General features: G+C 47.3%; 1 protein-coding gene across 12 annotated transcripts in view; it reads left to right on the top strand.

Annotated features, from left to right (window-relative positions):
* Positions 1–21,659, top strand: part of huwe1 (HECT, UBA and WWE domain containing E3 ubiquitin protein ligase 1) — a 229,529-nt gene that overhangs the window by 51,209 nt on the left and 156,661 nt on the right. For 11 of the 12 annotated variants that reach the window (XM_087985271.1, XM_043680073.2, XM_087985270.1 and 8 more), the window contains 9 exons: positions 1,191–1,289; positions 3,562–3,768; positions 3,861–4,013; positions 7,417–7,479; positions 8,942–9,019; positions 14,151–14,201; positions 16,179–16,247; positions 18,058–18,157; positions 19,480–19,580. In XM_087985271.1, coding sequence (XP_087841397.1) covers positions 1,191–1,289; positions 3,562–3,768; positions 3,861–4,013; positions 7,417–7,479; positions 8,942–9,019; positions 14,151–14,201; positions 16,179–16,247; positions 18,058–18,157; positions 19,480–19,580 — 921 coding nt within the window. The remainder of the gene's footprint in view (positions 1–1,190; positions 1,290–3,561; positions 3,769–3,860; positions 4,014–7,416; positions 7,480–8,941; positions 9,020–14,150; positions 14,202–16,178; positions 16,248–18,057; positions 18,158–19,479; positions 19,581–21,659) is intronic. The other variant, XM_087985269.1, reaches the window with a different exon arrangement.

The following is a 21,659-nucleotide window of genomic DNA, read 5'->3' as shown; positions in this document are numbered from 1 at the left end:
CATTTAAAGGTCTGACATTGGTAGTTTGTATTCATTTTTGTGGAGGGTGGAAAGATGAAAGTGTTCCAGTGGAGTGTTGGAGAAGGGCTGCCTTGGTGACCCTGGGTGCATTCAGTTTGCTCCCAGGGAATGACTTGATTTGCAGGGTGGGGTTGTCAGCTCTTGGGGACAACTTGATATTTCCAGCTGGCAACTTGGAAACTGCTGAAGGTAGTGTGTTTCGAATGCTCGAGGGTGCAGTTGTTCTCCACACTGAGAAGGACCAATTTAATAGAGGGGTTGAATTTTATGCTGGGCTTTGGTCCTGAAATAATTATTTCCATTGGTGGGAGGATCAGTAACCCAAGGATTTATTTGGCCAAAGGCCCATTGGAGGTACTATTTTGTCCCACAATAAGAGATGATTTGCTCTGCACTGTCTGGTACAAGAAAGAGTGCAAGAAATGGGAACAAAGATATTCCATTCAGATTGTCAAGCCTGTTGTATATGGCATAGGACTTGGAGCAGACATAACCCCTTCAAGCCTGTTCAATTTAGTACGATCATGACTGATCAACCCTATTAATGTTGCATCTACTCCCCAAATCTCTTGATTCATGGAGAGACCAAAGAGCTATCTTCCCAACTTGCTGTCTGTTAACTCCTTCAGTGGCTCTGATTGTAGCTTTGCATCAGATTAAGCACAGCTGCTGGGCACTGTTTGAGTTTGTGGCAGGTGGGGTGCAGTGAAATGAATGGGACCTTCGGGTTTGGGATGAAGATGCTCCAGTTGAGCTAGGGCTAGCACTTTTTTTTAAGGGTGTGTTCATCAGTGGCAGCAGCTATGCTCAAACCCAGAGTATCTCACTGGAAGGAAAAATGATAAGTCCAATCTACATGGAGAGCTGCAGGCCCAAGTCCTTGATGTTTTATTGCAGCCACTTTGTTGGCCAGTCAGTTGGGAGAGGCTAAGGAAGGCAGAAACATGAAGGGGATGGAGAGGCTTTCACTGACAAGGCTGAGAGTTGTAATATTGGTTTTGATAGGTGCAAGCAGCACTGGCGTAGCAGCTTAATGTTCTCCCGAACCGGTGGAGTCCTTGCTGCTAGATTAAGGCTTGTTTCCTTTTAAATTGAGGGGACTGCCTTTGAAAAGTAAAATGTTGGCCAGAATCTCAAGCTGAGGTCACTTTTCTTCCGTTCCTCTCCAGCCTGCTGACTGCCGAGCTCTGATTGAGAAGCTGAAGGCCTGTAATGATGAGCAGCTCCTGACGGAACTTCAGCAAATTAAGACATGGAATATCGGAAAGGTAGGATTTGTGTGTGTGTGTGCGCATCGTTAAGAAACTGGCATGCTAACCTGTGGCACCACAGGCTGTATAACAATATCGTAGCTAACCTGACCAAATACCGTCTCCTTGAATGTGCTTGGTTAGCTCTGGACAGGGATTCCCTTTTTAGCATGGTCACCTCACTAGCGGATTCATTTAAACCTGAGCACCCAGATCTGCGGTCTAGAGCTTGAGATTTAAAAATCCAGGGCCTTGTATATAGTTCTCAAGACTTCACTATGTGACCTGTTCCTGAAAATTTCTTTTGCTGATCACTGCCAAAGGTTTTTGCCATTGGGGCAAGCATGAGCATGCCAAATTTCAAGGGTGTTGCTTTTGTACGCAACTACCTACAGCCTGAAGAACATGTGTTCATTTCCTTGTGTCTATTTTGAATTACGCAACAGCTTTGAGAACCCATTGTTTTTCCCCTTTGTCCTTCACCACAGTAATGCCAACCAATAAGTGTCCCCTTGCTCCAGCAGTGATGCTCTGGAATTTGGCGTTCTCGTGTTGCTGCTGATAAGTGTAAGACGAGAAGCTTTGTTAACAGGTCTTCCTTTTCAGTGGCCATCTGTATGTTTTTTTAAAAGTAGTCAAAGTGTACACTTCCACAGTGCCTTTTACATCCCCGGGTATCCTAAAGTGCTCACGACTAACTGAGCATAGTCACTTGGTAATGCAGCAACCGCTTGTACGCGGCTAGCTCCCATGATGCAAGGAGCAATGCGTGTGTAGAGTGAGCTGCCGGGGAGGCTGGTCCGGTTATAGTGTTTGGGAGGCTTCTGGATGGGTACTTGAGTGGGAAGGAGTTACAGGGGTATGGGCCGAGTGCTGGCAAATGGGACCAAATTAATTTAGAATATCTGGCCAGCATGGACAAGTTGGACTGAAGGATCTGTTTCCATGCTGTATATCTCAATGACCCTATGTAATAACGATCTTCCAAGTTTCTACTTGGAAGATCACTGGCTTTGCTCGGCTCTCTAGTCTATTTCTTAAGTTTCTCTAACACTTGAACAAAAACAAAGTACTGCTAGAAGTGCTGGAGAAACACAGGTCTGTGGAGAGAGAAAAATAATTAATGTTTCAAGTCCAGTTGTGTTGTGTCCTTCCCTGGAGTGCCCTTCTGCACACACCAGTGGGAGTCCCCCCACACCAGTGGGAGTCCCCCCACACCAGTGGTGCTCCAAGGTAGCTCACTGCCACCTTTTAGGGGTAGTTATCGACGAGCAGCAAATACTGTCCTTCCAACTGCCTTTTCAACGGACTTGTGTTTGATTTTTGTTCTCTTTCCTTTGGCATCATTAAAACTTTGCCAGCACAGAGAGGCCCATCACGCATCCATCTATTCTAATCCCATTTCCCAACACTCGTCCAGTAGCCTCGTAAGCCGTGGTGTTTACAAATGTTCCATCTTAATACTTAACTTTCTTGAGGGTCGACATCTCTCTACCTTTCAGGCAGAGAGTTCCAGATAACCATTGGGCGAAAAAACTTCTACCCTCATCCCTTTTTAAACCTCTTGCTCCATATTTTAAAACAGTGCCCTCCCCCTGGGTTAATGACTCCTCTAGTTAAGTTGGTTTTCAGAGTCAGTTGACATGCAGTTATTAAATTGATTTTCGGATGGGTGAAAGGAATAAAGTACTGAAGCTTCATACTTGGTGTGCAGTTTTTCTCTCCATCTCTGTTGAACCATCTCTCTGCTCTTGCTGTTTTCATAGTCATGCAGCATGGAAACAGACCTTTGCATCCAACTGGTCCATGCTGACCATAATCCCAAACTAAACCAGTCCCATCTGCCTGTGTTTGGTCCGTATCCCTCCAAACCTTTCCTACTCGTGTACTTATCCAAATGCCTTTTCAGTGTTGTAACTATACCCATGTCCACCACTTTCTCTGGCAGTTCATTCCACCCATGAACTACTCTTAGAAAATTTGCCCCTCATTTCCTTTATAAATCTTTCTCCTCTTCCCTTAAAAATGTCTTTGAAGTCTCCACCCTGGGGGAAAGACACTGGCTGTTCACTTGATCTATACCCTTCATGGTTTTAAAAACCTCCATTAGGTCACCTCTCAACCTCCTACACTCCAGCAAAAACAGTCCCAGCCTCTCCCTACTCAAACCTTCCATCTTGGTGACATCCTGGTAAATCTTTTCTGAACCCTTTCCAGATTGATAATATCCTTCCTATAACAGGGTGGTTTTCCTTACACTTTGTCTCTCTATCTTTCTCCCTATCCTCAGTGCGAGCTGTACCACTGGGTGGACCTGCTGGATCGGTTCGATGGAATTTTGGCAGATGCTGGGCAGACTGTGGAAACCATGTCCTGGATGTTGGTGTGCGACAGGCCAGAAAATGAGCAGCTCAAAGCCCTCCTCCTGGCTGTCTTAAATTTCACTGCTTTGCTCATTGAGTACAGCTTCTCGCGGCACCTGTACAGCTCCATCGAGGTGAGTGCGTAAGCCAAATTGTCACCTAAATGGGGTCCGTAATCCAGAAAACGAACACGATATACTGACCTCTTCACTGTCTCTGTTCACAGCATCTGACTACCTTATTAGCATCATGTGACATGCAAGTGGTGCTTGCTGTATTAAATCTGCTGTATGTATTCAGCAAGAGATCCAATTATATCACTAGACTCGGATCTGACAAGAGGACTCCTCTGTTATCACGGCTACAGCACTTAGCGGAGGTAAGCTCTCTGCAGATTTGTTTTTCTCTCCTGCTCTTTTCATAGATTTGCACAGCACTGAAACAGAGCCTTTGGTCCAACTTGTCCATGCCGACCAATCTGACCTTGGCCCGCATCCCTCTAAACCCTTCTGATTCATCATCTTTTCTCTGTTTGTTTTCTCTCTATTCTCTTCTCCCTGTCCCCTGCCGATGCATACGCACACCCAAAAACCTACCCATGATATTTCTTGAACTAAAAATCAAAGTTGCTGGAAAACTCGGCAGACTCTGCTGCTTCTAAAACAAAATCGGGTGGGATTGAAAGTTGTGAGCAAAATGCAAAGAAACTCTGCGATTTAGACAAATTGAGTGGACAACCACGTGGCAGATGTAGTACAATGTGGCAACATGTGAAATTCTACGCTGGGCTGAGCATTATTGTAATTGGTGCTATATGGGGAAGTGTGGATGTACAAAGGGATCAGAGTGTCCTTGTATGCTCGTCAATGTAAATAAACAGGCAGCCGGGAACTAGGAAGGCAAATAGTGTGTTGGCCATCATTGCAGGAGAATTTAAGTTCGGCAGTAGGGATGTCTTATTGCAGTTATACAGGACCATGGTGATACCACACTTGCAGTATTGTGTGCAGTTCTGGCCTCTCTACCTCAGAGATGGGGTACTTGCCATAGGAGTGCAGTGAAGGTTCATTGGGTTGATGGCATGACTTTCCTATGAGAGATTGGTTCGATCAGGCCTGTGATTCAGTAAAGATTAGAAGAATGAGAGAGAACTTTGTGCGTTTCGATCAGATTCCAACAGCTATGTAGGCTATGTGCGGGGAAGATTTCCCTTTGTTAGGGAACCAGAAATCACAGTCTTAGGATGCGGGCTGTGCCATTTAGTACTGAGTTGAGGAAATATTTCTTCAACCTGTGGACTTCAGTAGCACAGAAGGTAATTAGTCCAGGTCACCTTATTCAAGAAAGAGATTTTTCAGATATTAAAGGCCTCATGGGTAAGGAGAGAAAACACTAATATGGCATTGAGGTTGACAATCAGCCATGATCATATTGAATGGCAGAGCAAGCTCGAAGGTCAAATGGCTGATTCCTGGCTTCTTTGTTTTCTATCTGTGGAAGGAGAAACCAGATTAATGTTTCTATCTGTTAGGACTGGAGCCGTATTGGATTTGAAATGTTAACTCTGTTTTTGTGTTCACAGGCGCTGCCAGACCTGTTGAGTTTCTCAGAACTTTCTATTCTTAATTGTTTTGTGTTCTGTTAACTGGTCAGAAAGTGAAGTGCCCTGGTCATTGTCAAATGCTGGTCATTGCTTCCGCTGACAGTGCAGCTGAAATTCATGGGAGGATGAGGCCTCCGTGTTTGTGAGGGAGTCTTACTCCTTCAAAATGTTTTTGAAGTGCTTTTGGGCTGACATGACACACATCGTGGATATCTGGGTGATTGGTGACTGTGCCTTCTGCAGGGTAAGGGTAAGGGACAGGCTGGTGGCATGAGCTCAAAAGCCAAGTGTATACACAGTTAAGATGTAACCACACGATACAGCTGCTGGCTCTGTGCGTGTTTGGAATAGCCCAGGGATGATGTGCATTTTGAGCTGCTGGTCCAGAGCACCATGTTGGTGAGGCGAGAGACGGTGAGATGCAGGGACAGCCACAATACTGTAGAGGAGTGAGTTCCAGGGTTTTGATCCAGCAATGGTGAGGGAGCACTGAAAATACAACTCCAAATCAGGATGGTGTGTGGCTGGGAGGGGGACCGGCAGGTGTGGTGCTCCTTGGTAAAAGTCATGGCAGGTTTGGAAGGTTCTGTCTGAGGGGATTTGGCTGGTTAGAACACAGAATTGTACAGGGAGAAAGTGAGGACTGCAGATGCTGGTGATCAGTCAAGAGTGTGTGCTGGAAAAGCACAACAGGTCAGGCAGAATCCAAGGAGCAGGAGAATCAACATTTTGGGCATAAGCCCTTTACCAGGAATCCATCCTTGCTGAAGGGCTTATGCCTGAAATGTCAATTCTCCTGCTCCTCGGATGCTGCTTGACCTGCTGTGCTTTTCCAGCACCATACTCTTGACATAGAATTATGCAGCACAGGAATGGACCCTTTGGTTCACGGTATTGTGCCAAACGAAACCAATCCCTTCTGCCTGCCCTTGATCCATGTCCCATCATTTCTTGCATATTTATGTGCTTGTCTCTTAAACACCCCTATCGTATTTGCCTCCGCCTCCACCCCCACCCTGGCAGCATGTTCAACACTCCTACCATTCTGTGTTTAAAAAAAAAAGACTTACCCCTCACATCTCCTTTGAACTTCCCCAATCGCCTTAAATGAATGCCCCCTAAAATTAGACATTTCAACTCTGGGACAAAGATTCTGATAGTCAACCCTATCTATACATCTCATAATTTTATATACTTCCATTAAGCCTTCCCTCAGCCTCTGCCGCTCCAGAGAAAACAAACCGAGTTTTTCTAGCCTCTCTGTGTAGCTCATTCCCTCTAATCCAGGTAGTATCCTGGTAATCCTCTTCTGCAACCTCTCCAAAGCCTCCTTCCTGTAATGTGGCGACCAGAATCCAACTCTGTACTCTGTGTGGCCCAACCAAAGTCTTACAAAAGCTGTAACGTGACATCCTAACTCTTGTACTCAATTCCCTGACCAATAAAGGCAAGCATGCCATATGCTGCCTCTGCCACCCTAGTTACCTGCTCGGCTGCTCTTAGGAAGCGATGAACTTGAACCCCATTGTACGTCAGTGCTGCAATGCATCTTGTAGACTGTGTACGTGGGTTCCACTGTGGTGAAGAGAGTGAATGTCAAAGCAGGGTTGGCGGTTTAATGTGTCAGACAGACGGGGGCTGCTTTGTCCTGGATGGTGTTGAGCTTCTCGCGCGTTTTTGGACTTGCACCCATTCAGACAAGCAGGGAGTACTCCTTCACACTCCCAACTGCTGCTCCTAATAAGCCAGTGTTTAAGTCCCCTCTCCCCAGTCCCCTCTCATTTTGTAAACCTCTATAAGGTCACCTCTCAGCCTCCGACGCTCCAGGGAAATCAGTCCCAGCCTGTTCAGCCTCTCCCTATAGCTCAAATCCTCCAACCCTGGCAACATCCTTGTAAATCTTTTCTGAACCCTTTCAAGTTTCACAACATCTTTCCGATAGGAAGGAGACCAGAATTGCATGCAATATTCCAACAGTGGCCTAACCGATGTCCTATACAGCCGCAACATGACCTCCCAACTCCTGTACTCAATACTTTGACCAATAAAGGGAAGCATACCAAACGCCGCCTTCACTATCAGACCTACTGCTGAGTCTTTGTGGAGCAAGATTTTAATTTAACCTCCTATTTTGCTACTTTTTAAGAGAAAAAAAACCCTCCTGTCTTTCTTCCAACAGAGTTGGGGTGGAAAAGAGAATGGATTTGGCCTTGCAGAGTGCTGCCGTGACTTACAGATGTCGGTGAGTGGGCGTTCAGGGAAATTCTGATTAAATCTGACCCAGCCTCTGACATCAAGTGAATGCTGAGCTTCCTGATGTGACTTGCTCTCGGTCGCCAATGCTTTGCAGGACTGAGGTGGCGTCAGCTAATGAGCCAGAAACCAACCTGAGCCATGCAGCACACTGCTGCACTCTGCGCTCCTCTCGTTTACAATTCGCTGCTCTGGATAGCCTTTTCTACTGCACAGGAGTTTGGACCCTGCTGTTAGTGGAGGCCAGCTTTCCCATGCCCGCTCACTGAGCCAAATGGTGGGCGCAGCTGGCCTCTGGCAGGGGCATGGAGCGCATCATTTTCCAGCGTTTTGTTTTGCAGTCTGCCCTTGTAAACACCTCTAGCAATTAACTCCCTGTTTCCTATCTGCTGGATGTAACTATGAAATGCCTTCTGGGGGAGATTGTACGGATCTCTATGTCATTGGTTGAGTAGCTATCTTGGCAAAAATAAAGCATCTCTTGCACTTGGACTTTGCTCCTTATGGTCACATAGGAAACAAACCCCTCCCCACACTCGAGAGAAAGAAACGTCTGTCACGTAATGCAGTTGTGGGGTACGTGTTTGATCTGAGAGTGGCGAGGGCAGTGGCTCAAATGGATCGGTCTTTGGGGATGTGTAATAGCCTCCGGTGGCTTTGCCGGAACTCAGTTTACAGTATTTGCAGCTTTGCCAGTGTGTGGAGTAACATCAGCCTTCATGTGGTCTTTTCCAGGCTAGGTCGCTTGTCGGTTCTGCACCCTTCCCCACAGCCTCTTCACATTATGCCAAAAGAATTGCAGTGCTCGTTTACAGGCCTGTTGAAAGCCCAGGCGTTTGTTGTGCTCCAGAGTGGGAGGGATGCTCCAGTTTCCGTTTCAGTGAAGAAAAATGTGCACTGTTTCCCTACGCAGTCCAGTGAAAGAGCAGCAAACAATGATGGCCTGCAACCCTGCTGCATCGGTGCATGCTGTTGTGCAATTGTACCCATTTTTATTTTTGTGCTGTTTGATTTTGTTTCTCATTTAAGTTGTCTGTGAAGGAACGAACGCAGCCCTGAACCTGTTGGGAGAATGAGTGCGGGAGAGGGCAGGATAGAAAATGCTCTAACGCATGAATGTTTGGCCTGAAATTGCCACTCCTGCACTAGTTGAAGGCGTGCATTCACATTCCCAGTCCCACTTCTGTGGTTTGTCAGTCAGTCCCATCCCCTGTAAGTTTGGGACCCACACCCTGGGATCCACCAGCTCTGATTCATGTCAGGTTACTCTGGCAGCCAATCAAACCCCTCCCCTCCACTTCTAAATGACAGAAACTTTGTAATTCAACATGAGCTAATTAAAGTGTTTAGAGTGAAAACAAACAAAGCAGCTTATACAGAAGTGAGGAAAGCCATAAAACTGCAAATCGGGTAATAAATTCCCTCTTTTTTTTGTCCTTTTTTTCATATAGAAGTACCCACCTAGTGCAACAACACTACACTTTGAGTTCTATGCAGAGCCAAGTGCCGAGGTGAAGTTGGACAAAAAGGTGAGGTTTCGTTTTTTTTTTCCTCCCCAAAGATATTCTGAGCAGGCGTTAGTTTAAAAGGACAGAGCTCTCTCATTTCTCAAGTGCCCTCCATATCCCCGGGACATCCCAGAGCACTCCAACCCCCAACCTGCCCTCTCATGGCCCACGTTTTTTTGTGAGGTGTAGCTTTCATTTGCACAGGGAACGCCACATCCTAGTTTGTGCACAGGAGGCTCTCTGTCGTCAGTGAGGGTAAACGGCCTGTTATGGGATTAGTGCAAGGCTGAGATAGTGGGCAGAGTGACCACTGCTCCTCTTCCGTCACAGGGTCTTAACTGATGTGCGAGCACAGATGAAGCCTCGCTTTAGCTATCCCCTCTGTTCTACCGGCTCTTGTCATTCTGACAGTAATTAAAAGGGTTATCCGCACTTAGGGTCTGCCTTGACCCTAGTTGTTTTTATCGAGTATTACTTTGTGTTGAGAACTGGGCTGTGTATAAGCTCCTTGCACTGCTGTTCAGATTTGAGCAAGGGTTTGAATTGTGCAGCCTTGGATCCCTTTTTGAATCCTGGCCACTACTGAATGAGCAAAACTCAGGCAGGTAACCATTGGGGTCCCGTCTTGGCTAACGAGGTAGAAATTATGACATGGTCCCTGCACGTCATTAAGACGTTGTTATGTGCTGAGTTCAGCGCAATTCAGATGTTTCCTTTGATATAGGAACAGGCCATTCAGCTACGTGCACCTCTACTGCCATTCATTTGGTTAGCGGCATTACTTAAAACCTATAGCCAAATAGAAGGCTGTTTACCACTCTCTTGCAATTCCATTGACCCTCACTGCTGTTCCGCTATCCTTCCCACAGCCCCTTGGAGGCTGGAGTAGGCTTGGTGTGTAAGAAGTGTTTTAGTTTTAGGCCCGTTATGTGTAGGAGAAGGCCCTTCAGATTCTCCGGCTTGCTCTCCTGCTCTGAGCCCATTGTAATATTTGGTTTTCACAAAACACTCTCTGTTTAAAATTAGCAATTGATCCTGCAGTAGTTACTGATTGCAGAAGGGAGGTCCAAACCGCCTTTGCACTGTCCCATTCCAGGTTACCCTTTCAGCAGAAGTAGTTTCTGGCCTCTACCCTATTAGCTCACCAACAAAGCTCTAGAACTTTGGCTCAGTTTCCCCCTTAACTTTCCTAATTCCAGGGAATGCAATGCAAGTCTGTGTTTAATCCCGGCTTGTCATGAAAACCCCTAGCCGTCTGGGTATTGTTTTGGTGAATCTCTGCTGCACTCACTCAGCAGCTGTTTCCAGTAACTCCTGGTGTGGTCTAACCAGGGATTTGAATGGCTGGAGTATGATTCCTTGAATTCCAGTCCCCTGCTGGTATAAAGGACAACATGCCTTTAGTTTGCTTATTTTCTGTAAGTGTTTCTGATAGATTGGTCGGAGGGTAGGTGTTGGCATCATCATAATGTCACTGGACTTGTAATCCAGCACCCCTGGTTGCTGCACTGGGGTCTTGGGTTCGAATCCCACCACAGCTGCTCGTGGAATTTTTAAACTCAGTTCATAAAATCTGGGATTAAAGGGTAATTGTGATCATTATTTTTAAAAAGTCTGCTTCCAGAACCTTCAGGGAAAGCAATCTGTTGACCTCACCCACTCCGGCACGTGACTTCAGGTCTACAGTGACTCTGAAATGGTCATGAGGCAGATAGGCTTGGGCAAAAGTGAAGTCAACACCCCATGAGAAAATAAAGAAATTGTGTACCCAAGCACCCCTTGTGCTGGAGAAAGAAATAATTTTTCCCTAATTACCCCATCAAATCCGTATATTAATTTAATTTTGTCATTTATATCCCATCAACCGTCAACTGAAATCTCACTGATATAAACAAGGCTTATGCAACCTGTCCTTGTAGTTTTAACCTTTAGACCATAATAGTCTGAAGAATTGCTGTGTAGACTTTTACTTGGTTGAAGGGTAGGAACTGTACCCTGAGAGTCTGTGTCTTTTCATGAGGGGATCTTTGATGAGGGGTGAACCATGCCTCATCAGCTTTTAGATCTCCTACGCACTGTTTGTGCAGGTGTTGTCTGTCGAGAGTAGGGCTGTATCTGAAATTGCAAGAGTTGATTTTGGTGACCATTTGATTGGAGGCATAGGGTATCAAACCAGTGGGTGGCATGGACTGATGCAAGGCTGTGATAATCCAGCTATAGATGGATTGTAAGTAGGTTACGGTCGGAGTCTTTTCTGTTTACAGATTGCCGACATTGTTGTCATCAGGTGTCAAACTGTACAAGATTGCAAATTTAAGGCATTTACTATAATAGTCTGAGATCCCACTGAGAAATATTCTCTCCCTAGTTTACATCTGCCTTTTACAATCTCAATGTCCCTCAGTGCTTCAGAGCCAGGGAAGACCATTGTGTGGTCACTGTGATGATGCAGGAGATGCAGCAGCAGCACATTGTGCACTGCAAGCTCCTGCAAACAGCGAAGTGAAAACAGCCCACAAGATGTTGGCACCGCCATTCAATGAGATCGTGGCTGATCCAATAAACTTCAACTCCACTTGCCTGCCTCCCTTCCATAAGGGGGTGGCACAGTGGCTCAGTGGTTAGCACTGCTGCCTCACAGTGCCAGGGACCTGGGGTTAATTCCAGCCTTGGGCGATTGTCTGTCCGGAGTTTGCATGTTCTTCCTGTGTCTGCATAGGTTTCTTCCAGGTGCTCCGGTTTCCTCCCACTATCCAAAGATGTGCAGATTAGGTCAATTGACCAAGCTAAATTGCCCATAATATTCTGGGATGTGTAGGCTAAGTGCATTAGTCAGGGGAAGGGTATGGGAACGGGTCTGGGTGGGGATACTCTTTGGAGGGTCGGTATGGACTTGTTGGGCCAAATGGCCTGTTTCCACATTGTAGGGATTCTATGATTCTGTGAACTGTTAATTCCTTTACTGAGCTTATTGATTCAACCCTTCATTGCAAAATAAAAACACATCACTGGGGAAAACAATATAATACGGGTAATTCTTGGACAACCCATATTATAGAAACAGGTGATGTAATCACATTGCAGCCAAAACATGTTTTAAAAGTCTGCACTTTAGAAACTGTCTCCAATTTGTCAATCGCGTTACAGCGAGTTCGCGTTAACGAAACGTTCATTATAGCAGAACGACCTGTAGCTTGTGCATTATCAAGAGTGTGATTATGTTGGAATAGTCGAATTCAGGATCCAGGTAATCTGATCTAGTGATGTTGATTGAGGCGATAAATATTAGCTTGGATGCCAGGTTTGACACTCCTACTCTTCCAAGTAAAGTTGTGGGATTTGTTTTTGGTCTGAATTTTAAGTGTGAACATTGCCTTAATTTAGCATCTTATTCAAAAGGTGGTATCTCTGATAGAGCAGGGGGAGTACTGCTCTTAAGTGTCAACCTGTATTTCTGTGTGCGTGTTGAGGGGGTACAGACTACCTGACTTGGGGCAAAGTGCTGTGGCTGACTGGGTGTAACAAACCTGAGGTTACACTTAGAACAGATCTTTTGCAAATTAAAATAACATGCTGGATTAAATGTGGCATATTTGGTATGCAAGCAACCTATCGCAGAATGCTGATCGATTTTAAACCTGTTCTTGGTGAAGTATAGGAGGCTGAGGGGTGACCTTAGATGTTTATAAAATCACGAGGGGTGTAGATAAGGTGACCAGCAGGTGTCTTGTCCCTAGGGTGGGAGATTTCAAATCCAGGGGGCACTTTCTTTTTAGCTGAGAAGAAAAAGATTTTAAAATAACATGAGGGGCAACTTTTTTACGCACGGTGTGGTTTGTGTATGGAATGCACTTCCAGAGGATTTGGTGGATGTGGATACAGATACAGTATTTAAAAGACATTTGGATAAGTACATGAACAAGAAAGTTAAGAGGGATATGTGCCAGGAGCAGGCAGGTTGTCTAGTTTGGGGTTATCGTCGTCATGGACTGGTTGGGCAGAAGGGTCTGTTTCCATGCTGTATGACTCTGACCTTGGAGAGTAAAGATTCCCCAGCATCACGTGAGGGACACTATAGGCGATTTGCTGTGGCCGGGAGTGCAGGGACTATTATTAAGTGGATTGGTGGTTGGCTTTTGTGAGTGAAGGGGGCATTGACTCACAATTTAAATGTGAGGTTTCAAGTGCCCTTTCGACCTTGAGTAATGCTGTGTCTCACGCAGAGAGATTTGCAATCTTCTGTGTGTACCTGAGTGTTCTCCTTTCACGCTGCCTTGAGCTGTCAAACTGAGAGTTTCAGGCCCCCCGCTCCCCCATGTCGCTCCCGTTCCTGAGCTGTATTGTGTCTCACCATACCGTGGTACTTCAAGGTGCTGTTGGGATCAGAGAGGCAGAATTGATGCAAGCTGCCACCCGCTTGGAGAGGTGGTCCAGAGTTGCCGGTTAAACTCTGCTTGAGAGCAGCCAAGAGCCTCTCCTAGCTTGGGTAGCAGTACTGGGTCCTTTTCCGCCCGTCAGGGAGTGGCCATTTATTAATGCCATCTTCCTGCCTCCTCCCTCAATACACTCACCCTCCCAAAAAGCTGTTAACCTCTGTCTTGATTGTACTCAGTGAATGAAAGCTCAGCCACCTGGGTTAGGAAACTGCGAATACCCTCAACCCCCTGAGAGGAGAAATTTCTCTGCAGTGGCCAGCCCCATATTGCGAGAGTGTGGCAGTGTTCTGAACTCTCCAGTCGGGGGCAGCAGTACCCACCTCCATCCAGCCCTCATCAACATGATCGTTGTCGTGTCTATTTTTCTGAACTTGGTGTGAAAAGCTAGGCATTCAAACTGTCCGCATGTTTCAACCCCCTTCACCATTTTTGCGATACGGAAAACACGCGAGCAAAGCCTACGTATTCAGGCAAGCTGACCCAACCACGTTAGATATGCCTTAATGGGTTTAAGGCACTCCAGGTTTGTTTCATCCATCCTTGTTCCCCTGATGTATGTGCGCACACCTCAGTTTAACCGTTTGGTGCTTTTTATAACTCCTACTTTGCAGCTTCCCATTTGTCGGGGGAGCACTGTGTATTGTGATATGTCAGAGCTCTGTCTTGCATGACTTGAACTAGTGTTAACCCGTGTCTTGTAACCTCTTCTGTTGCAGGCCACAGCAAACAACACACTACATTACATTCACATAGAACAGTTAGATAAGGTGAGTAATTCTCAGTTTCACTCCGTTTCAGTCTAAAGTGGATGCGTGGTGTGGGAAGCTGATGGGGTAATAGAAACGAGGGTGTGAAATGCTAAGCGAATATGGGGGGGGGGGGGGGGGGGATTGCTGGAAACCTGCCATGAGAATTGAAAATAGACAGGCTGGAGGCTGGAAGAACACAGCAAGCCAGGTAGCATCAGGAGGTGCACAAGTCGATATTTCGGGTGTAACCTTTTTCCAGTCCTTTTGCACATCGACTTGTACACCACCTGATGTTGCCTGGCTTGCTGTGTGCCTCCTGCCTGTCTACTTTGGATTCCAGCATCTGCAGTTTTTTTTTGTTTCTTGTGAGAATTGATAAGGATGGAACTTGTCTGCAGGTCAGGCAACACCTGTGGAGGAGAGGAACAGAGTTTCGGGTTCCTTATTGCAACCAGAACTGATGGCAGCGGCACCCTGACCTGAAAGTCCAACTCCGTCTCCACGCACCACCCAACCTGCCCAGCTTTGTTTTAATTCTTGCGGCTGTGAATGGATGTCTGTCCTGAAAACCAAAAAAGGGTTGATGTCTTGCACATCAAAAGTACTGAGATCTTCCAGTCCCTGAGCAATAGGAGCATTGAACAGCTGCTTTGTCGTCCTCCTTTTATTTCTTTCTCTCTGCCATCCCACCCACTTGGTGCAGTGCCACTGACGCCAGTGGCAAGGAAGCAGCGAGCACCTTGAGCGATTCTGGGATTGAACCTGGAGCCTTTCTGTTCTGTGGCTCAGCACCACACCAGATTGGTGCAGCTGATTGTTTACTCATAGGGGGATTTGACAGGGTTGACTGGCGAGCCCTGGGTTGTTTTATACATTTGTGTAAAAATGATAGCAGACTGTTTGCCCCAAAGGTGCCCTCTTCCCCCCCCCCCCCCCCCCCCCCCCCCCCGACCACCACCACCACTGGTTGTCGCTTCTGCTCAAATGACGGTGCTTGTGTACCCCTCACGATGGGTTTATCTTTTGACACTTGCCAGTCCCGCTCACCATCTACTCCATGGGCTGGGGTCAAACTTTGGATCTTGCTTTATCACTGATGCATATTTGCCACCTCTACAATTCCGTCCTCTGTCCCTGGAGGAAACTGCATGGTCCTGTGGACTCTGGCATGCTCCCCGATATCTTCACGTTTGAAATAAGAGCTGTAAAGGGGAACTGTGCTGCTGTCTTCCTCCGCCTCTCGCCATGTTTCCTGATCTGACCATAAATGTCGCTTATGTGGCCTTGATTAGGTCAGCACGACGGTTCAGTGGTTAGCACTGCTACCTCTCAGCACCAGGGACCCGGATTCAGTTCCACCCTCCGGTGATAGTCTAGCTGGAGTTTACGTGCTTTCCCCGTGTCCTCATGTTTCCATCGGGTGCTCAGGTTTCCTCCCACTATTCAAAGACGTGCAGGTTAGGCTGGATTGGCCATGCTAAATTGCCCCATGGGATCTCGGGATGTTCAGGCGAGGTAGATTAGCCATGGAAAATGCAGTGTTATAGGATAAGGGGTGAGTCTAGGGGTTGGGATGCTCTTTGGAGGTTTGCTGTTGACCCGATGGGCCAAGTGGCCTGCTTCCATGCTATAAGGATTTTGTGAATTGTAATTTCATTTGAACTGTTTGTGTCGATAAGCCAGTTACTAATTCCGAAAGCCTTTTATTTGCCATGCTTTTGTGAAGCAGGGTCTTAGTTTAGGGTAGTAGGCGGTATGCCTCTGGTGGGAAAGTACACCACCCTTTGGCGGTGCAGTGAGGGAATGGAGTTCTGCATTAGTCCTGCCTGTTCAGGTCCAGGACTGGGCTGGCATTAGATAACAAGGGTTTCCTATCCTACCTGCTGGTGTTCCATCAAACCTGGGGGCTTTGAAGGGTTATTTGTGATCACTGTACAAGAGAGCTGGTGCTCTGAGAGCTGCTTTCTCATCCTTGGCTTTCTTTTCTGTTCTCAGATATCTGAAAGTCCTTCTGAAATTATGGAGTCTTTAACCAAAATGTACAGTATCCCAAAAGATAAGCAGGTGAGTGCTGCAGGCTTCATCCAATTAAAGATCATTCTTCTTGGTGCAGGTCTGGGTGTGGATGTGATGGGAAGAGAATACTTGGGTTGTAACACCTGCCGTGCTTTGGCAGAGCGGGGTTTGTACAGGTCAGGAGTTTTCCCCCTCAGTTCTGAAACTTGGCCTCCTATAGAGATCAAACTGGAGAGAGGTGAAAGCTGCTCGCCGGAGGATTCTAATGTGAGCCATGTTTCTCGATGTCTTAATCAGGACCAGGAATTGGGCCATTTGGCCCCTTGAGTTTGCTCTGCCATTCAGTGAGATCTTGGGTGATCTGAAATTCCTCAACTCCACTCTGCTGTCTTAACCCCCATACCATTTGATCCCCTTAATAATTAGAAGTGTGTCTACAATAGCCTCGAATGTGCTTCACAAAACGGCGTTGTCAGCCCTCTTTGTGGCATAGTGTTGCCTCACAGCACCAGGGCCCTGGGTTCGATTCCAGCCTTGGGCTGTAAGGCGTTTGTGTGTTCTCCCTGTATCTGCGTGGGTTCCCTCTGGGTGCTCTCGTTTCCCCTCTCAGTCCAAGGATTAAGATGGATTGGCCTTGTTTAAAATTGCCCATAGTGTCCAGAGATAGTTGGGTTAGCCATGGTGAAAATATCGCGTGGGGTTACAGTGAAGGGAGGAAGACTTGATGGGCTGAATGGCATGTTTCTGCACTGTAGGGATTCTGTGAAGTGTTCTGCAGATTCACAGCCCCATCTATATTGCTCCCCATCTATCTTAGATGGGTGACTCCTTACTCTGAGATTGCACCCTCTGGTCATAGATGAAGGGAAACAACCTTTCCACATCTACTCTGTCAAGTCATGGAGTCCTACAAGCACCCCTTTGGCCCAAACTGGTCCATGCTGACCACAAAAGGTCCCTTGAGAGTCTTCACATTTCAGTAAGGTCACCCCTGATTCCTCTAAACTCCAAGTATAATATCTACTAAGCCTCTCTTCAGTAACGGAACATGGAATTTAAGAGAAGGTGGTTCATTTGGCCTTTCGAGCCTGACCCACCATCGAGTAAGATCTTGGGTGACCTCGTTAAAATCATACCTTCACTTTCCTCTCTGCTCGATTCCCTTGTCAGTCAAACTTGGCTTTGAATAATTTCACAGACCTGACCTCCCCTTGTCGCCTGGGGAGGAGAATTCCATGCTCTCAGTGAGAGAATTTCACCACCTACCCTGAAAAGGTGACCGCCAAATTACAAATGTTCACATTAGGAGCAGGCCATTCAGCCCTTAAACTCTGTGCACCATTCACTGCGGCCTTAGCTGGTTCTCCAATTTCAAATAATCTCCCTTCCCAGCCCCTGCCCCCTCCTTCCACTCCTCCCTGCCACCAACTGGATTCATTCCTCCCATTGACCAACCCCCCACGCTGTCTTCCCCTATTCCCACTTCTTCACCCTGAACCCGCCACCGCCTTTCTGCCCACCCCCCAATGCCCTTCAATTCCCTGTTAGTCAGGAAATGACCAAATAGTAAAAGCCACATGTCATTTGAAGAAGGAAATCTGCTGTGCTTGCCAGGGTCTGGAGTCCTCCAGCACGGGGCAGGCCCTTTGATCCAAAACTGGTCCATGCCGACTCCAGACCCACAGCAACGTGGTTGACTTTCAACTGCCCTCTGAAATGGCCAGCTGCTCAGTTGTCAGCATCTTGATATCCGTTGAGGAAGCCAGTTGCCACCTCAGAGTCGCCCTACCAAGGCAATAGCAGGATAACATTTGGCATTGTGACTGCTTTACCTGATGCCTGTTTGTTTTTGTGACAGATGCTACTGTTTACACACATACGGCTAGCACACGGCTTCTCGAATCATAAAAAGAGACTACAAGCAGTTCAAGCTAGGCTACATGCTATCTCGATATTAGGTGAGTGACCGTACGCACCGTGCATTGGGGTCATCGTCTTGTTCCTGACTGGGGAGCTGTTATATTTCCGTGCCGAGCTAAGCAGTCTGTTCAGCAGATTTGTCTGACAAGCACAGTATATGGTTATGGCCGCAACAGAAATGGATCTGTTTTAAGGGCAGGAGTTCCCTGTAGGTGTCAATCTGATGGGGTGGCCATAATCACAACTCGAGTTGTTCCTTAAGCTAGAATATCCCCAATCCCCCCCACCTCAAGCCACCCCAGCCATTATTCAAGCCAGCGAGGGTTCTGCAGATTTCCTGGGGCAGGCTGAATGTCGACTGGCTGCTGGATATCGCTTGATGATGCTTGTGTCAACCAGGAGGGGACACCGCAAGAGCTGGGACTGTTGCCTGCCTTTAGGGTGTGGAGCTACAATTCCCTCTAAGGGTTCGGGGCTCCGAGCACTCTGTACAGATGCAGTTCTGAGCACACAGACCTCTGGGGTCCATACATCAGGAAGAATAGTCAGGGGGAGTGTTGGCGTGCACTGTGTTCCAGCTGGGACTGCAGGATTACAGATGAGTTTTATTTTTGTTTTGAGGGTCTGCATCAGTGCAAGCTGTTTGTTAGCGCTCAGTCAGCATGCTCTTTAAATCTGTTTTTACCTGCTGTCGTCAGGAGGTTTCAAGGAAGGCACCTCAAGTTCTTTGACCTTGATGTTCCCCCAGACTGATTTTTCGCAGAAGCCAATATCGCCATGTTTGTGTAACAGCTCCTGAATCACCTTGAGTAGGCATGCAGTGGACCAAATGGAATGAAGCAGTGTGCAGGCTGTTGGTTTGGGGTGCTGGGGGGGGGGGGAATGCCTGGTGTTCGCCTCAGTCACCGGAGGCGCTCTGGAAATGGCAGAGTGCACCGACTGGAGTGGTACATCCCAAGCAGAGGCAGCACAGTGCAAACGTTGCAAATGCAGTGCAGTCCTATATCTTACGGGGCGGTTGGTTACCCTGAGCGGGTGAGTAATCGGGCACACAACTGGGCATGAAGTTCTCCTCCTGAAACTTTGACTTGTTTATGTGAAGTGACTTGATCTGGGCAGCCGCAGAGGGGGAAATGGCAACCTTTTTGTGGTCGAAGCTGCTTTCCCACACTGAATAGCTATGGACTAATGCTGTCAATAGGCACCAAGCCCCAGGCCCAAGCACTGCAGTCGGCCCGACTCCCTCTTACGGAGGAGTGGGGGAAGCGTTGTGGTGTGCAAGGTTGGGAACGGTATAATCGACCAGGGATTCTGCTTCTGGTCACTGTCCCACTCACTCCCCTCTTGTTCCTTTCCACAGTTTACTCCAATGCGCTGCAAGAGTCTGCCAATAGTATATTATACAATGGTTTGATAGAGGAACTGGTGGATGTTTTGCAGATTCCAGACAAACAACTGATGGTGAGTGAGTTGGACGTACATCTCTGCTGAAAATGTATATTCACGGTGGAAGGTGGGCGAGGGTGTGCAGGTGATCAAGGTGGAACAGGGTGGGTTGTTGTTGATACCACCTTCCTGTCCGTGAACGGCCAGTGATGCTGTTACAGATGGCTGCAGCAACCCTGGCCCGCTGAGCAGGCTCCTGAATCCAGGAGAAAGTGAGTTCTGCAGATGCAGTATCTGCTGGCTGGTGAACCTGTGTAGATATGCGAGTGAGGGCACAGTTGACCGGGGTAAATCATGCCCAGAATGGTTGAGGAGCCTGTCAGCACCTGTCTAGGGTGACCTGTGCCACTGAGGCCGTAGGTTTGTTGAATCAAAGAATCCCTACCTTGCGGAAAGAGGCCATTCAGCCCATCAACTCTGCATTGACCTTTCAAAGAGATCCTACCCAGGTCCAGCTCTCCACCCTATCCCTGTAACCCTGCACTTACCATGGCTAACGCACCTCACCTGGACACTATGGACAATTTAGTGTGGCCAATCCACCGTAACCTGCACATCTTTGGACTGTGGGAAGAAACCCAAGCAGATATAGGGACAATGTGCTAAATCTACACACAGTCACTGGAGTTGAACCCAGGTCCCTGGTGCTGTGAGACAGCAGTGTTAACCACTGTGCCACTCCAGGGTGGCCAGGGGAATGCAAAATGAGTGAGGTTACGCTTCAGTTATACCGTGCCTGATGTTGGTCTCGTTGTTTGAGGAAGGAGGTAAACGTGCTGGAAACAGTTCAGCGAAGGTTTATCCAAACGAATCCCTGGAATGGGGCAGGGCTGCCTTTATGAGGAAATGTTGGACAGGGTGAGCTTGTATCCACTGGAGTTTCAAAGTCATTGATGAAGATCCTGAAGGAATTTGATACGATGGTTGTGGGAAGGATATTTCCTCTTGTGGGGAAAATCTAAAACTCTGTGCCACTGTTTTAAAAACCAAGAGTTGCCCATTTCCTAAACTGAGCTGAGGGGAGGTTTAATAATGAAAGTTGAGTGTCTTTAGAGCTCTCTTATGGAGTCATGGAGTTGTACAGCATGGAAACAGACCCTTTGGTCCAACTCGTCCATGCTGACCAGATATCCTAAATTAATCCAGTCCCGATTTGCCAGCATTTGGTCCTTATCTCTCTAAACCCTTCCTATCCATGTACCCATCCAGATGCCTTTTAAATGTTGTAATTGTACCCATCTCCACCACTTCCTCTGACAGCTCATTCCATACACGCACCACCCTGTGTGTGAAAAGGTTGCCCCTTGGATCCCTTTTAAATCTTTCCCCTCTCACCCTAAACCTATGCCCTCGAGTTTTGGAATTCCCTACCCTGGGGAAAATACTTCATCTATGTACCCTGTCCACGCTCTTCATTATTATATAAACCTTGAAATCACCTCTCAGTTTCCGACGCTCCAGGGAAAATAGCAATTCGGTCTATTCGGCGCCTTCCAATAGCTCAAATTCTCCAGTTCTGGCAACGTCCTTGTAAATCTTTTCTGAACCCTTTCATGTTTCACAAAAGCCAGTGGAAAGCAGAGCGTTAGTGTGGAGATAGATTCTTGATGAGCAGGGTGGGGTGGTGAAAGGTTGTCTGGCCGAGGTGGCACAGTGGAGTAATTAGAGCATTCTCGATCTTATTAAGTGGAGTTGGTTTGTGGGGCCTGGTGACCTCCTCCTGCTCCAGGTTTGTTTGTTGACACGTGCTCCAGCAGGACATGTTATTAACTGCAGTGAGTTGTTACGAGGAACAGTGTAGAGTAGCCTAGACATTTTTTAGTTGGAAAGTCATCCATTTTTTTGCATTTGCGAATCCGTTTGGAGACCAATGGAGCACCGGCTAGGACCTACGGCTCCTGGTGCTGCGTGGCAATTGGAATTCCTGCAGCTAGTGACTTCTGAGCAGACCCTACCAATCCCTCGTGCCTCGACGGGATTTGGGTCGCCACATGAATTGGTGGGCTGCCTTGAAATGTTGAGTCAGCCATCTTAGGAGCTTGCCTCTGTGTTCACCCTGTGCCAGACACCCAATGGAGGCAGACTGAAAACTAT

Source organism: Chiloscyllium plagiosum, unplaced genomic scaffold (assembly GCF_037043375.1).
Source record: "Chiloscyllium plagiosum isolate Xiang-an unplaced genomic scaffold, Cpla_swu_hap1 HiC_scaffold_51, whole genome shotgun sequence".
Taxonomy (NCBI): domain Eukaryota; kingdom Metazoa; phylum Chordata; class Chondrichthyes; order Orectolobiformes; family Hemiscylliidae; genus Chiloscyllium; species Chiloscyllium plagiosum.
This window is presented reverse-complemented; position numbering and strand designations above follow the sequence as displayed.